The sequence below is a fragment of the Pleuronectes platessa genome, chromosome 6 (assembly GCF_947347685.1).
Source record: "Pleuronectes platessa chromosome 6, fPlePla1.1, whole genome shotgun sequence".
NCBI classification, from domain to species: Eukaryota; Metazoa; Chordata; class Actinopteri; order Pleuronectiformes; family Pleuronectidae; genus Pleuronectes; species Pleuronectes platessa.
Window position 1 is genome coordinate 14,261,806 of NC_070631.1, and position 17,293 is coordinate 14,279,098.

General features: G+C 41.6%; 1 protein-coding gene across 3 annotated transcripts; it reads right to left on the reverse strand.

Moving 5' to 3' along the window:
* Positions 1–32: 32 nt before the first annotated feature.
* Positions 33–16,898, reverse strand: ahcyl1 (adenosylhomocysteinase-like 1). Of its 3 annotated transcripts, none has more exons than XM_053425537.1 (17): positions 16,266–16,895; positions 7,855–7,969; positions 7,432–7,575; positions 6,809–6,909; positions 6,597–6,699; positions 6,227–6,321; positions 5,976–6,082; positions 4,056–4,172; positions 3,832–3,895; positions 3,616–3,704; positions 3,351–3,421; positions 2,986–3,080; positions 2,238–2,336; positions 1,939–2,007; positions 1,739–1,817; positions 1,389–1,509; positions 33–1,270 (listed from the first exon to the last, which is right to left on the reverse strand). In XM_053425537.1, the coding sequence occupies exons 1-17, from the start codon at positions 16,455–16,457 to the stop codon at positions 1,264–1,266; spliced, it is 1,668 nt and encodes a 555-aa protein (XP_053281512.1). In that variant the 5' UTR covers positions 16,458–16,895; the 3' UTR covers positions 33–1,263. The 3 variants fall into 3 exon arrangements, with proteins under 3 accessions (XP_053281512.1, XP_053281514.1, XP_053281513.1); XM_053425539.1 differs by lacking the exon at positions 16,266–16,895 and adding an exon at positions 11,578–11,707; XM_053425538.1 differs by lacking the exon at positions 33–1,270 and having other exon boundaries at positions 1,385–1,509; positions 16,266–16,898.
* Positions 16,899–17,293: the final 395 nt, after the last annotated feature.

Here is a 17,293-nt window from a genome sequence, read left to right on the forward strand (position 1 = left end):
CATTTGTCTCAGAATGAACAGTTTCACACATGTAACTGTTAAAGGACTGGCTTTATTGCTGATTGAATGCATTCTTTTACATACTTAGTAGACACGTGTGCATTTTGATCACATTAAATATTTGTTTAGGCGACCCCACCGGATCAAATTAAGACATTGACATGAATGTGGCAAACATAAATATAATAGTTCTTATAGTAGAGTGACACTTAACAGCAGAAGCAGAGGAAAGAAGACATTAAATGTAGCACTGGTGGGTAAATGTAAGCAAGGAATGTTCATTTATTTAAGGTCATTTTGGAAATTTAATTGCTGTGAATGATTTAAAAAGGCAAATTCCTAGCATGGCCTGAAAGGTATTATCCAGTAGAAACACTCTTCAGCGAGACACCACTCTGCTGGGATTTGATTGAGCAAATGAAAGCTCGGTAGCAAATGAGGAAAGTCATAGAAAATGTTTCACTGGCCACCTTCTCCTCAACGTCTTCTGTAATATAATCTGTTATTAGCACAAGAAAATCTCTGGGTGTTACTAGATCATTCTAACAGGAGCATCAAATGTCAACAGCATGAGTCATGACGTTAAACTGGACTCCAGCCATTCACAGGCTATGTAGTTTCTTAGAATAAACATCACTGGATTGTGTTGTTTACATAACACGTTATACTGTGACTCATCAATGTGCTTTGCTTTAATAAAAGGAATGTCTGGAATTTAATTTTTAGAGCATGTATGCAGATACCATCCAATGAGATCATTAAAAACACATAAAACAAAACATTTCTTAAAGAATGTACAGTGCAATACAGAGTTAGTTGTGGGTCTGCCTAAACTCTGACCCCTTAAATGTACTGATAAAATCTTAATGCCATTGACAGACAAACATAAATGTCATGTTCCATTCTTACGGCCCTGATTTGGCACTGTGCGTTAATAGGATTACTAAACAAATCAACAACTCTGTGATCTAGTAACATAGGCAGTAGCAACTAAGTACATACACATGAAAGCATGCAAGGAGGCTTGGTTTTTTTCACACACGTGACAAGTCATGTAAAATGTTAGTTGGTTATATATATATTATGTTTCCTACATATGTTACTCTTCATATTTAATGCTATGTCTGAAGTGCTATTAATAAGTTACATTCAGAATAAGTAAAATAATTCCTCCATTTTTGTAGCAATTTAGAAAATAAAATAGATATCTCTGTTTATCCCAGGGCAACTGTGTATTGAGGATCGTACCATCGGACACTTTCATTAATACCTGTGAATGAAACAAAGTGTTATTGAACATATTTGGCTTGATTATGCAAACAGATTGTGGTAAAAAGTAGGTAGGTAATAGTAGATGATAAAAAGAAGTATAGCAGTGTGAGACCTACCTGTAATAGTTTGGTTTGAAGGGGCCGTTCTTGTTGAGGCCCATGTACTTGGCCTGCTCGTCAGACAGCTCCGTTAGGTGGGCGTCAAAGTTTGGTAAGTGCAAACTCGCCACATACTCATCTGGAGGAGGGGGACAGATGGGGGATATATTTCAAATAGAAATGTGCTCTGGTGGATCATGTAATTCTAAGGTCAAGTCGAAGGGTGCCGGGCAATGAGTACAATGCAGGTGAAGTAGTACAAACCTCGTATATAAGGTAAGACTGCACATTTTAACTAGCTGATATATATCTTTACTCATGTACTGAAGTTTAAGAGAAGTTTCTGTGGCAGTGGAGCCAGTCTTTACCCATTTTCTTTGGCAGGAGATAGACATCCTGTTTGTAACGTCCCTCTGGAGCATTGTATAACTCAATCAGGGCCAGAGCCTACAGACAAACAGACGTGAAGGATGACAGGAAAGGACCTGTTACTACAGAGCAGCAGGGTGATGTGGTGAGAAGGAAAACCTGATTATCAGCAAAAGGGAGAGATAACAAATCTGCTAACCTGAGTTGTAGCAGTGATGGACAACACAAACGTAGGCACAGTGGAGCAGCTCAGATTTAAAAGGCGCCCCTGAGAAAAAAATGGAGATTGAGTATGAACTGCACGGCACAACAACAGTTCAGAGAGTAAGGTAAATTGTGATCATGAATATTCTAACACTGCAATATTTCACAATAATAAAGGGCTTCTTAGGCTGGGTTTAATGCATCGTGCAATTTAAAAGGTGCTTTTAAAAGCCATTATCTGTAATAAAACTGATTTAAGATTTGGACGGATGTGGGGCTGTTGTGGGACATTACCTCTGCCAGAAGGACAACTCTCTTTCCATCGGGCCAGATGATGTGATCCACCTGAGAGCGAACCCTCTCCCAGGTCAGCTCGGGGCTGCGCAGACTCGCCTGAAGACAGAGAAGACAGTCATTCATACAACTGCACAACCAATTAAAAAATAAATCAGGTAAAAGTAGAATGAGGTGAGTGACTTATTCTTTAACATATAAATATAGAAAACAATCACATAAATCTACATAAAGATGGACGACATGACAAAGAGGAAACCAAACATCTGGATCGCCCCCTGGTGGCTGGTTGTAGTATAGGTCATAAACCCGTCCCTTGCATGTTCGCAGATGGGACATGTGCAAACAAATGTTAATCATCCAGTCTCTTCTCTTGAATAGAAAAGGATTGAATAGACATATTTGGTAAAAGAGGGGCGATTGAGATAAGGATGCGTCTTGGATTTATAAACTGGGCATTTAAAGCCAGATGAGCAAAATGAGCAAGTTAAATAAGCAATTGGACAAGAAGAGTCCACTCCATCATATGTCCCAATTTTTTTTTCTTAAAGTTGGTTATCAAATTTCCAGGGGTTTCATATGTAAAGAGAAAAGCTCTGTGAGGTTCTACTTTCATGAGACCTTTATTGAAGCCACTGGTCTGCACCCCACTATGTGTGCATACCTGGAAATTCATCTAGAAATGTTCCTGGTACACAGACTGCATATCCAACACACTAGTACACACACAGTTACATAGACTTATTACCACATCGATCTCAGTATTGGAATGTCCCATGTTGCAGACAATGCAGCCGTTCTTCATTCGGTCCAGCTGTTCTCTGGTGACCACATTCTTGTTGCCTATATTTTCAGAAAAAAAGCAAATCGATGAAGTAGGAGTGAGTCGTGTTTTCCGAGACTGAAAATTTTATTAAAATGACTTACAAAAAAATGTATTTCCTCTCACTTGACTAACCCACAGAGCCCAAAAGCCTTTTGGCCATCAGATTAAAAAAGCCTGTTTGCCCTGAGAGCTAAAATAGGATATTCAAATGAGATGCACATAGTGTGCTGGAAACACTGTGATTATCAAAGCAGAAGTAATTGATGTCACTGCATGGGGCAGCGTACCAGTGCAAGTTATCACCACGTCCATCTGTCGAATGACTTCGCTCAGCTTGACCACTCTGAAACCGTCCATGCTGTGTGGATACACATACAGATATGTTTTAGCCCAAGCAGCACAAACAAACTGACAGAAGTGTAAAACAACTGATCAGTAAATATTGCTCTTTTAGCATCAAAGCTAATGTGATGCACAACATAGACACGGTTCAGCTAAGGGTGAACGTTCAATGATGGAGCTGTGCTGTCTCTATAATGGTTAGTGACTCACCATGCCTGCAGGGCACAGATGGGGTCAATCTCAGTGATGCACACAATAGCTCCAAGGGCTTTGAGAGCAGTGCAGCAGCCTTTCCCCACCTACAGACCAATGTAATACAATCATGTCGACACTGGGTTATGACAATATTTGGAAACATAAATATATATTGTGTAAAAATCTCTGCAGCAGTGAAAATTTGAAAATAAAAATAAAAGAGTGATTCACCTCTCCATAACCACACACCACGACCTGTTTGCCTCCAAACATGATATCTGTGGTTCTCTTCAAGCTGGCAGATACAAGCAAAATAAAACAATTGAATGCAACGTCAATCTTCAAATACAATAAGTCTTCCAAACACAATAAATAAAAACAATAAGTCTATAAATAAGCAACAGCAGCATGATCATAAACAATGACAAGTTCTCTGGATGATTTATTCTCCTCACCCGTCCAGGATAGATTCCCGGCAGCAATAAAGGTTGTCGAATTTCTGCTTGGTGACTGAGTCGTTCACGTTCATGGCAGGGACACACAACTTGCCAGCCTTGGACAACTGGTACAATCTGAGAGGACACATGAAAAAAAATGTTCAGGCAGATATGGGCAGATATGGACACACACACACACACACACACACACACGCACACACGCACACACGCACACACGCACACACACACACACGCACACACGCACACACACACACACACACACACACACACACACACACACACACACACACACACACACACACACACACACACACACAACACAAACACAAACACAACACAACACAACGTACAACATTTCCAAACACAAACTGAGCGGCAATCCTGTGTGACCTTACACTTTCCGGAATAAAAGTGAAGAATATCCGGATAATTGATTCCACTGAGAGTTGTACAGTACATGTGCAGCTGCTGTGAGCTGTAGTCCAGATCTATCAATCTATCATGTTTCTCTAATAGGCTCCAGCCAAATAAGGCCAGTGACCTTTTCGATCTATAGAGTCACTGTGTATTAATACGAATATGATTTACACAACTGTCTTTGATACTGTGCTGACACAGTTTATGTAAATCATCAGAAACGGCTTCCGTTGGGAGCTTGGTTGCTTCAAGCTAAACTCCATCTAGAGGAGAAAATATAAACAACTCAAAGGGATTTTAAAAGCGGCTTAAATACAGTGCTACAAACATGGTTTAATAGGGTGAATTTTTATTTAGTAGCTTTTATTAGCTAAGTGCATCAGTCACAAAGCTGCTAATTATTTTTTATATGGAGAGTAGAATTTCTTTTTAAACTGGTGAAAACATATGATAAACACAAATAAACCGCACTGATAAAAAAGGAGGGCACTCATGAGACAGTATGTAGGACGTATGTAAACAGGTACAAACACATTCCACCTTTATCTGCAACCATGAAGAGTTACTTAAAATCTTATATCCTCACTCATTAAAGCCATTTTCTGGCTTTTCTTCTGGAGGAAGTCCAGAGAATTGGGTCCAGACTTTCTCTAGAGGTTTCCTTTCAAACACGCACAATGCAACGGGATATTCTCTGCTCGGACGCGTTCACAGCAGCAGGCAGAGGTGAGATGTAATGTATTCATTCTGCTGTAGAGATCGCATATTTTTATTTATAGCATCAACACCAGCGTCGGCTCTTATCAACGCAAACTCTCTTGACATCTTTGTCAGTATCCTCTACGTGTATTCTACATGTAGATTTTTTATCCCGATATAATTGTTTTCTTGTTTTTCTCATTTTTGCGTCTGTCACAATCATCAACCATCAAGCATCATTAACTCCCTCACTCGCTCATGGTGAATCCTGCAGAGGATTTCCTGCTGTGTCCTCACGTCGGCTCCTCCGGAGTTTCTGCAGACTTTAGACAGAGGAAGCATGGTGGAGAAAGTCTGCAGAGACTCCAGAGGATCTCACTGGAACATTTGCATCCACAGACAAACACCCCCTCTGGAGAAACTGATTAAAGTGCCCCCTTTTTTAGTAACTTGAGTAAATTTGGGTGTTGAAGGCAAAATTTATAAGCAAGATTTTATTATGCCACTGCACAAAAATACCATAAAATAACTTCAGGGGTCTGATCAATACCAATAAACCAAGAAATACGCCATCAGTCTTTATTATGTATTGTCTCATTATTCGCTGTATTAAGCAAAAGTAAAACGAGGACATTTCTTGCCATCAGTCATTGCATTGGCAACCATCCAGACTATACAAATACAGTTTCTGCGTACCAATAAACAAAGCAACAAATACAATTTTACCAGACAGAAGATGGTGGCATAAAATACAAAAAGAGACAGTGATTTTTCTAGAGACTCTATATCTTCCCATCTTACCTGTGCACCCCAGTGACACTCTCCTCTACGATGCCCCGGACTTTCTTGAAGACACTGGGATACTTCTTGTATACCCAGTGGGTTAAATCTCCGCCATCGTCCAGGATCTAAGGGAAACTAATCAGCATCAGTTAACAACTAGAAAGATGACCTTCACAATAAAACATCTTTGAAACCATAGCAGAGCCCGGGGATAGAAGAGATAGAGAACAGACTGATACTGGTATATCAAGGGATTGTCAGACTTATACCATATTGGCCTGCCAGCCCTCCGTGTTGACACAGCGATCGATGCACCACCAGAAGTCATCCTCTGACTCACCCTTCCATGCAAACACAGGTACTCCTGCAAGAAACAAAACACACACACCTAATGGCTACGACAGAGAGCAGAGCAGGGGACTGGAAACTGCACATGCAACAGATCCATTAGAACAGCAGCACACAGTGAAAGCACATGTGCAGATTAGATGCTGTCTGGTTTCGGGTTGTATTTGGGTTCATGCAACTTCCCTGTCACATGAAGTGTTTGAATCAAAACTACACGCAACAACACTTTTTATGCATTACAGATAAAATTTGCCTTTCCAGCATCAGACTTTCCAGAGAAGAGGGTCTCACCTGTTTCAGCGAGAGCAGCAGCCACCTCATTCTGAGTGGAGTAGATGTTACAGGCGGTCCAGCGACACTGGGCCCCGAGGGCGACCAGGGTTTCAATCAGGACCTGAGAGGGAACCACAGGATATACAGTTACATGGAAAGGTTGCAGTGATGAAGAGGAGAAGGACGTGACAATCACAGCGATCTGCAGTGAACAGTATGAGTGGACGTACTGCTGTCTGAGCAGTGATATGGGTGCAGCCTACTATCTTCGCCCCAGCCAGTGGCTTCTCCCCTTGGGCTCTCTTCCTCAAGGAGATCAGGGCAGACATGTCTGGGGAGGAACAGAACAAAGAGCTCAGCATTTAGTTTTTTTGGGAGAGAGAAGAACGATGTGCAGTGGTTTGACTGTAAAATTGAAAATGATTGAACAACAGCGTCAGCACCACCTGTTGCCGTTCAAGCTTTAAGTCTGAAGAACTTTGTACATACAAACAGCTCAGATGGGAGAGGAGGTATCAGAAGAAGTAAATAGGTAATGTCTCGTGTTTTCCGAGTAATTAAGGACATTATACTGTATATATACTGTTTGAAAATCAGGATTGGGGACCTTTATCAAACGGTGTCTGAGCGACAAAACAGATGCCATATGATATGCATCTGGGAACACAGTCACACCACTGGAAGGTCAAAGCTCTCTTTGTATTGATGGCTGATACACTAAGTACATTAGTGTTTCCCTACGATTGCAGAGGAGACTAAACTCAAACCCGTTGTGATCAAAGGTCCCATGATTATGTTAAATAATATTTTCTATTTAAAATGGCAAATCATTGAACGTTTTTTTCAGCTATACCTTGTTCTGCGATCTCTATTTCTCTGCGGCCAAACTCAGCCTGCTTGATGTTCTTCACACAGAAGTCGCTGCTGCCGTGGGTGTTGACCTGGGCTTTGTCCCGGGGGGAGGTTTCATCATCGGAGCTGTCGGTGTAGGATGCAGCTGGGAAATTGAGAATACAAAAGGTCACTATGCTGGAATGCATACCAAAGAGCCAATTATGAAATTTATACTTCAAATCCATTGTAAGAGAGTCGGAGCTTGTGTGTGTGTTGTTTTTCCTGTATGCTTGTGTCTGTTGTGTGTTTATTGCAAACGTGTGTGTATAAATGTGCTGCATTTGTGGACAGCACACACGTCAATAATCATACAGAAAATTCATGTTAGTTCTATGTAATTGACATATCAAGTGGTGGAGTGAAACTTTCAGGTGTCCATTACCTGAGCTGTAGCTGTCTGTGGAGGACTGCGAGATGGACCGGGAGAGGGAGCGGCGGCCGGCCTTGGTGGGGTACTTACTGAATTCCTGTTTGTCCTCCGTGTTTGCAAACTGGATCTGGGGAAAAAGAAAACAGGACAAAGTGTTACAGAATGTGAGGAGCATAAGTGGACAGATCTGAACACAAATTAGGGCTTTTTTCCCTCTCTCCATCTGTTAACCCCTCTTAACTCAGAAAATGTATCTCCTGCAGGTGGCCCCTTACTGGCCATGGTAGATTGTTGTTTTAATGATCGAGTTTAAATGTATCTAAAATAAAAAAAAAGTAATAGCCAGAGCATTCAATCTTCTTCCAACAGAAAGGCAAGGCTTCTATTCTCCACCTAATCTTGTGTACACTCAAGATGACAATGTTATGTTCCATTACGTGTGGTGAAAAATGTGTTTATTATTATGCGTAGTGGTGCCAGAAACTTCTCGAGAGGAGCAGGGAAAGATTGGCAGATCTAAAAAAAAAAGTGTAAGTACCAAAATATCTTTTACACGTATAGATATTTAGCGTTCTTTGGGATCAATGATTCATTTAGCAACATTTGAGTAGGATTTTTTAATTAAACATTATATTGATACGAGTTTATATTATTTATTGCTTATGTAGACTTTTAGGTGGACTATTTATATTACAGAGATCAAAGGGTCAACATCGTGACATTATGAAATCAGGGGAGTGAGGTGCAAAAAAATACCATCATCATCAACACATATAAACAGTGATAAACCCTCTGTAATTTGCAGTCATGTGTTAACAAGTTAACAATTTAGCTCATTGTGATGGTTCGACCGCAAGAAGTACAAACTCTAAAAACGGTAAACTGCCTGAGCATGTTACAGTAAATCACAGGTGGCTCAGGGAAAAAAAGAGCTGTTTTCTATTTTTCGATGCTCCTTGCTGTTCTGTGATTTGTGCTTTGTTCAAAATCACAGGCTTCGGTTGTGTTGTGGTGTGCATCGTGTCAATCTGACCCTTCAAAGGGCCCAAGATCAAACACCTGGAAACACATATCGTGGATCAGCACACAGCTATCCAGGATATTCCCTGGATGAGCCTTTATCCCCCCCCCAAAAAGAACAGTTCAGTCTTAACTGTCCAGTGACTTATGTTACAACATACATTGATCTGGGTTATTTCATTCAGATACTAAATAACAGCCAGCGTCTAGTATGACTTTGGCTCTTTTGAGGGCTTGGAAAGGCTCAAATCTGATTAAAACCTGACAAATACACTGCGTTAATTCAACACCCTGTAATGATCACAATCAGGCTGCAGGCAGCAGCAGTAAACAGCACTCAGCTGTCAACATTAGAAACAGGAGGAAGACCTAACCTTCAGGTTCTTTAGTAATCTGGGTCAGTTAGGACAGTGAGGAGTCACTTGGTAAAAGTCCAGCAGAGCAGTCTACACTGATCCTGATGACCTCTGCCAAGGAGGTCATGTTTTCATCTGCATGTTTGTTTTGTTTGTTTTGTTTGTCTGTTAGCAGGATTATGGAAAAAAAACGACAGATTACTGAATAACCTGGTGGAAGGATGTGGTATGGGTCAGGGAAAAAAACATTATATTTTGGTGCAGATCCAGGTTTCTTAGGGGTGAACACTTTTTCAGCTTATGAGCTAGAAACATGTAACTACCACCAGCTATTAGACTTGTTGTAATTTAAGTGGACTGTCGGGCCTCGGCAGAAGTATAAACTCAAATGAGTGCAATTCATGTCACTAATGTCGCGTGGTCGGAAATAATTCCATTCTGAACGCAGAAATGATTCACAGTAACTTAACATGTAGAAGTCCAGGAAGATTAAGCTACAGGTCCTATTTGGAGGTCACCTGGCCCATTGAATAAACCGGACTGTAAGAAATCGACTGTTTCTAGACAACATGATGAGTAGTCATATTACTCAGCATTTACTGTAATAGGATGTTTGCAGGAGGGTTTTTTGTTCTGAAACCGGTCTGTTTGCCCCATGAATTCAACTGATCAATATATCTTTCTGACTGATGTTGATAACAGATATTCTTCTGTGGGGTTTTATAGAATAAATGCTAATACCAAAGATACATTGTTGAGGGGAGAAGAGGATAAATCTACCAGTCTGCCTCCGAGAAACCTTTGTTGCTTGATGACAACTGATTATAATTTTCTTTATCTATCTTTTATGAAAAATATATAATTAAGCTTTATAATACAACTTCATTTTTTCATTTAAATCTTTTGTATAAGAACTAGACAGTCGTGTCTGGGATTGTTCAGCCTTCTCAGATGAACTATGGGCCATTCTAGTTTTACCTCTTCATTCAATCCTCATCATGGCTATTAACTGACATTAATTCAGAATGTTGAGCTCGAAAGTCCTTTTATGGGAATGATATTTCAATTATTGCAGATTACTTCATGAAGGTGAATTGACTTGTAAGAAATGTGTTATAATGGCAGGTTAAGAACATTTCTCAGCAGTGTGGAACCTTTCTCTGTAATCTATCATTTCTAGATGTGGTTGCTTTGGGTTGGTGGTTGATGGTTGACGGTGGACATCCTTTTCATGTCTTCATTTATTTGCCACTGGATTTCCTTGTTCTCTTATTGTAGATGTCCATAGGATGTGTTTGGAGTAATAACTCAAGCGCAGGGCAGCAGAGTTGACACAACACACAGATGATAAATCCGAGGGACACACAAATGCCAGACTAACAACAGTGAAAGTGATGCGCACTGTACATACAGATATCGGCCTAAATCCCTCTGGTAATATAAAAAAAAACAATGTAAGATATTATTTATACTGTCACACACGCTGAATGGATAGTTTTCCGAGTATAAGCTCATATGGGTGAAACAGGTTGTCCATAGTTACCTGTATTCCTCACACAAACGTTAGACGAGGCTGAAACAGCTTGAAAGGCTACGCCCAGCACCCTGACGGAAATATGTTAACAAAAGTACTTCTACCTCTTGACAATATTCATAGTTACAGCTATGACTTCCATTCGTTTTAACAGTACAGAAACTCTTGGTAACTTTGTTCACCAGTGTTTCTAGCACATTCCCTCTTTCCATGGGCAGTGACACCTGGGTTTCAACAATCTACTGTGTCAGTAAAAAGAAACTCAAGAAGCTTGTGAGACAGTGTGAACTGACGAGATCTCTGCATGTCTCTGTTTTCACAATTTGCAGTGTGCTCCATCTCATGCACTTGCAAAATAGGACTTTTATGTTGGCTTTGCATCGGTTTGGACTCCTGAGGATTCAGCAGAAGTTTTGCACAGCCCTTTGAATTCCTGCATCTTTCACCTGAATTCAAAGACATGGAAAAACCTAGAAAAGCCTCTTGAGGTAAACAACAGATTAATGTAGTTGTTTATTAATTGCTCAGTGTGATATAAGATCCTGCTGGTCTTACACAGCAAACTCTCACAGTCAGAAGAGCTGTGTGAACAAACTCGACCATGTTAGGAGAGTGTGCATCTAGCTGATTTCAGCTGAATGTTTTTTTTCCCCCATAGAAGTCAAAGAAACACACACTGCTTGACATGACTGCAAAAAAGAAGACCAAACTTGCAACATGCCTAAAGTAACTGCAGCACATCTGTGTGTCAGGTATGCAGCTAAGCTATCTTTAAGAATAAAGTGTGCTGGATATGTTCCCAGTGATGCATTAGTGGCGACTCACCCTTTCTCTTCCGTGCCCATGTTTGTGTGCCATGGCTGCCTGCTCTCCCGAGTTTTCCAGCCTACTTCTCTGTGCCTGTGTCCTCTGTGTGTGATGGTACTAGGTGTCCCTGATGCTATTATCCCAGAACACTCCCAGGCACAGCCGGGGGGAGGTTCCCACCTATTATCGTGATTTCTAATGGCCGACCTGGAGATAGAGAGCGAGTGAGAGAGCTTTTTTCTTTCTCTCTCTCTTTCACTCTCTGATTCTGCCCTTGACAACCAGCTGCTAAAGACTGGATGTATTTTATGGTAGATTTATTTAAGCGCTGAGAGAGCAAATACAGGAACAAAAAAGAAATTGATCCACAAACCAGAAATAAGTACAGAAAAAAAATCTGATACACACACAGTTTTCTCCAGCTTCTACTTTCAGACTTCCTGATTTGGATTACTAACTAAAAAGGGAGTGACAGGGGGAATTAAACCGTGTGTCCATTAGCCTTCTGCTGCATCAATAAGCGGCCCATCCAGTCCCATCTTGCAGCTAAATATATCCTTTCTCTCTTGGATAACAGGCCAGGTCACAGACTTAAGCCGGGGTGTGGCGGTCAGCCGGTGGTGTAAAGGGGTCAATGTGGGTCTGGCATAAGGCAACACTTACACCTTAGCCAGACACCACTAGTGCTCAACAGCGCCTCCCAACTGAGAACACACACACAGTCTAATCCAATTACCAGATCTTTGTATATTGACTGCTCACAGCAGTCAAAGACTTTCCCAAAGGAGGTTATGCTTGCAGCCTCCTCCATTTGTTTGTTGGTTGTTTTGTATGTTTGTTTTTTTGTAAGCAAGATTACGCAAAAACGTCTGGAGAGATTACGATGTAACTTGATAGAAGGATGAGGTGAGTGAAGAACCCACTAAACTCTGGTGCGGATCCAAATCAGGGGGCTGATCCAGTTGTTTTGTATAATCTATTTTGATAACATTGCATATTTTGGGAGATTTTATTTGAAATAGTTTTCTAAAATATAAGTGACTACAGGTTCAGTAAAGTAATGCTCAAGTCAAGAAGTTAATTTGTCAAATGGGTCTAGCTCTATAATGATTGTACTTTCGTTGGTCTGCAAAGGCACCTTCACAGATCAACATGAGCATGACAGCTTAAAGTGTTGTGAAAGAAAACACACCTTCAGAACTACCGTGACCTTTAGCAGAAATGATAATTTCTACTCAATTTCATGCAGTTTAGTCTCTAGACCCTGGTATATGGTCAATATCACTTGGAGGGTAAATATGAAGAGAGAAGAAACAAACACTGTCATCATACAACAGCCATGCTTTTTTTAAACACCACAGACACAGCTGAAGAATGATGAAACTAGTCAGTACGGATGTGTTATATTTCTCAGTCTATGGTGACTTTACCCCCGAAGTTTATATGGGTCGCTCAGTGGGGGAAAACACAGAGCTTCACTTGTGTGGACGAAAGCAGACTCAGTTTTAATAAACATAAAGAAACTGGTGTGTGTTGTTTCTAAACAGAGATAGTTGAACCTAAAGCCCCAAAGAGATGAGTATGTCATGTATGTTTAGTAAATCTTGTTTTTGTGTTTTGTATACATTTTCCTTCACCTTTATATTAGTCTTTTGTCTAAAGTCTAGAAATCTTGGTGAACATTAATGAAGTCTACGTGAGGCTTTAAAATTCAGCCCAATCATTCTCATGTCTCCAGGTCCCGTCCAACCTTTAGGAGTCACTAAAGTCACAAAATTCCAAATACTACACATACTGTGAGGGCTTTAAGTTTGACATTTTAATCTCTCTCAGGGTTTGAGGCTCAGGCAAAGAGAGATTTAATTATCAGTTAGAGTACTGTGTGTTTCCACACTTAATTTAAAAGTGGGAAAAGAAAAAAAATACCTTCGTGCTACTCCACCATAATGTTGTCAGACTGACAACAGGAGATAAAGATGAACAGACGGTCTGAATTGATTTGAGATTCTGTTTAGTTAAAAAAGATGATGTGTGAACATATTCATGATGAGTCTCATTCCCAGGGGGGCGTGTTGTGTAACTGCTGGACGGATTCAAAGAGAGAGGAGGCATAACACTGGCGTTCTTTGACTCAACCACCCACACGTTAAATGTTCATTTTCAATTTGTAGCATTGATTGCTTTTGCTCATCGCCCCTTTCGGCTGATTATGTGGCAATCTATTAATTCGACAGGCGTCCAACTCTTCATTTTCATGAGTGGTAATATCTGGGAACTTTATTATTAATTTGTATTAGATTTTTCCCCAAGTATTTGTTTTACTTGATAATCTTCCTCATGCAAACAGGTGGCTCAGTTTGACACTGAGCTCTCACATTTATTCATAACATGGCTCTTTGTTTTCATAAGCACAGTGCACAGTCCTACCATCCAATATGTTTTCAATCAGGCTCCCTGAAGCGGCTCACAGGGTCACACATTATTGCCTTGGCAGACAGGGGGTCTGAGCTTATGTTCTGTGTCTGTGAGCCCTGCTGCTGGGAAAAGAGATACCTTTATTATCCTCAGTATTTTGTAGAGCTCTAGTAGACATACTTTTGTAAAAGAAATTGAAAATGAAATGAAAAAGTGAAAAACATTGCTGCAATAAATATAAGGAAGAGCAGCGCAACAAATGTATAGTAAACACGAGGTTCTTACTAAAGCTAACTAAGCCTCCATAGTTAAAATGATTTATCAGCAAATATTCTGAGTGGTAGTTTGCGCATGATTAGTTTACATTTACATTATCTATTTGCTGACAATTTAAAAAGAATATTTAATGTTGTAAAGTTGATATCATCCAATACATCAGTGCACACTATAACACTTCAAGTTATGACTAAATGCAGTGGGGCATTCCAGCAAAGATCTGTGTTCTTATTGCGTGACTGAACACAAGCGCTATATACAGAGCTTATGCAGAATTATGTCTGCCAGCAGAAGATGGTTAAACTTTATGGCTGTTTTAGCGGAAACTGACGCTGGTAGGAAATCTCTCGGTGCTGCTGATGGTCCGTCTGACTGTTCTGGTCTGTGTGTCAGTTTGTGTGGGAGGGAGAGGATGAGCGAGGTAAAGACAGTTGTCCTTATGCTCCTCTCAATGCCATTTAGTTTCAACTTAAAATGTTTTACTGCAGATCCTGCACCTTAGCTAGCAGCATTAACTACAGGAAGCTCACCTGCACACACAAATTCTTGATCTACACTGCAATCTCACTCAAAGGGGATGGGGGGATGGATGAGAGGGGATAGTAGAATTAACAGGTTATTAAGGCGGGTGTTTTTTTAGGTAATTTTGGTTTAAAGGGATGCCCCCCCCCCCCCCCAATCTCCCTACAAATCACCAACTGACTATATGTATTATTAGTCAGAGTGCACCTGTAGGAGGCTCAAATGCCACAATATAAAGGTCACCTTGAGGGATGGAAAAATGTCTCACAACTGTAATGCTAAATTGAATCATCCCGTGGCCTTGAAAAGTCCGGCACATTTTGGCAAAAGCTTTTATCACCATGAGCTTCACGCAACCGGTGTATTCAGTTGAAGGATCACTGAGCCAGAGCACTGAAGGTCAGAGATGTGTTGAGCCCGATTCCGAGCATGTTAGTTCTGAGAGACAATAAAAAGAAGCCTTCACCGTCTGTTCCGTATGTTTGCCTGCGCGTTGCCACGGGGAAGCTGTCATGATACGAGCAGTCATCTCGAGGGACTCCTTAGTTTTAATGATTGTTCTGTGCTGTTGTGTAACAGAATATACATGTGAGGCCTTTTCTCCTAGGTGCACCTCAAGCTGACAAAACATTCTTCATCCCACTTACCATGATGATGCCCACACACACACAAGCCCCTGGGCAGATTCAAGAGTGATATCATGAGCACCAGGAAGATTTGAGTTGGCATAGACATGATTCATTATTGCAGATTCAGTTTCCACCACCCTGATACCTTTGAGGACTTAAAGACTGCAAATTCACACCGGACTGGAATCCTTCAGAAGGCTCCTCATTAAAAGCCTCATACTCCCTGAGCTGGCCCACTTCCTGAGCTCAGATATATTAGTCCGTGCATTTCTACACTTTGCAGATCCCGAGGTTTAAGAGCTCAACTTGGCTTCTGGTTGTGACTTGCCTACAGGATGCTAATAGTGTGGGATATAAATAAACAGGAGGCGCCCTGTGGAGGCAGATTTGAGGAATTATCCAGCTTCTGGAAATGATGGGTTTCTACCTCAGTGATACATTATGTGATTTGACAAATACCAATGTTCTTTCTTTGTGGCCTCACTTCTCAGGGTCTTCATCTGAATCCCACTACTGCTTCTGTTTCCACATCCAGCAGCTCGGTTTGGGATGATGGAGAGATGCCCTCAGGGGGGATGAGCTGTTACGTGTGACACTGCACCATCACATCCAACAATTGCAGCAGCAGAGCACCGCTCACAACCGGCTCGAGTTTGGATTGGACACAAACACACGATTCACTCATGAGAATGTGTGACGACCAAACACACAGACTTTGCACAGCCTGTGCGTCGCAGCGGTTGTCCACTGCGGTACAACGCGTACCGTGCATAGATTTATGATCCTCATCACATGTGCGTGCCACCGCTCCCCCCCCCCACCCCAACCCAGACACAGACACGCACACGCACACACGTCTCTTACCTTCTTGACTGATTTCAGAGTGGGCATTGCGGTGAACGCGGCTGACGGCATCTCCCCGACGTTCATGTTCACATCGCTGCTGTTCTTGCTCACTGTCAACGCGGAGTATTTCTCCGCCACGTTCTCGGTCTCCTTGACATATTTGGTGGCTTGTTTCACCTCCGCCTTGCTGTCCCCTACCGACTCCGTCATCGCCTCCAGGTGCTGCCGTCACCGGTGGTCAAAGCTGCGTCTGAGGATAAACCGCGGAGTTCGGGACTGACGGTCGCTTCTCCCCGTCGTCGTTGTAACGGTGACGCTGAGGCACTTCCGCTCGCAGCAGAGGGTAAAAGATGGAGCCGCTCCGTGTCGTCGTTACTCGGTCAAACAGCGGGTGCACTCAACGCTCGCTTCGGTCCTCCGGCTCTTCTGTCATCCACACACTGATACATCTCCGGGGGGAGGGGTCGGGCAGTCTGGCGTTGTCACCTGAACAAGTGGGCCGGGGGTGTGTGGGGGGCGGTGAGCATCCAGTCAGCGCCGGAGGTGAGCAAAACGAGTGGTCCTTGTTACTCGTATAGAGAGTAATTAGGCTATCGTTACTCTTTACTTCATCTGGTGAAGTAACGCGTGTCTTCACAGAGCAGAAGCATCTCGAGGAGGCTGAGGACAAGACCCGCCTCCGCCGCTGTGATTGGCTGATTGTTATACGAACGTCAGAATCTCAAGCGTCTGAATGGCAGAGCCTGGTCGGGGGGAGTGTTTAACCTGAGAGGTCTCCTCAAAGTCAACACTCTAATCTTCTTTTTTAAATCTTCCTTCTACCTTTTTTTCATCTGTAACATCTTAATGTTGTATTTGTTCTCTAATGCTGTGTAATCTTTAGTTTTCTCCTAATAGTTTGCTATTTTTTGCCCTCAATTTTAATTTCTTTACTTGTAAAGCACTATTTAACTGTGTTTTGAGTGTCATACTAAAGGTCCTCTGTGTTTGTAACTTAAATTAATGGAAAAAAATCCTGCAATTTAAATATATGGCATTAAGATGAA

What these genes read in the sequence shown, in the direction of transcription:
- ahcyl1 (XM_053425537.1), bottom strand. Translation starts at nt 16,457, where the DNA reads ATGACGGAGTCGGTAGGGGACAGCAAGGCGGAGGTGAAACAAGCCACC. An exon ending in AATAGAGATCGCAGAACAAG is followed by an intron (nt 6,910 to 7,431) that starts GTATAGCTGAAA and finishes GTTCCTCCCCAG; the next exon opens with ACATGTCTGCCCTGATCTCC. An exon ending in TGCTGCTCTCGCTGAAACAG is followed by an intron (nt 6,322 to 6,596) that starts GTGAGACCCTCT and finishes TGTTTCTTGCAG; the next exon opens with GAGTACCTGTGTTTGCATGG.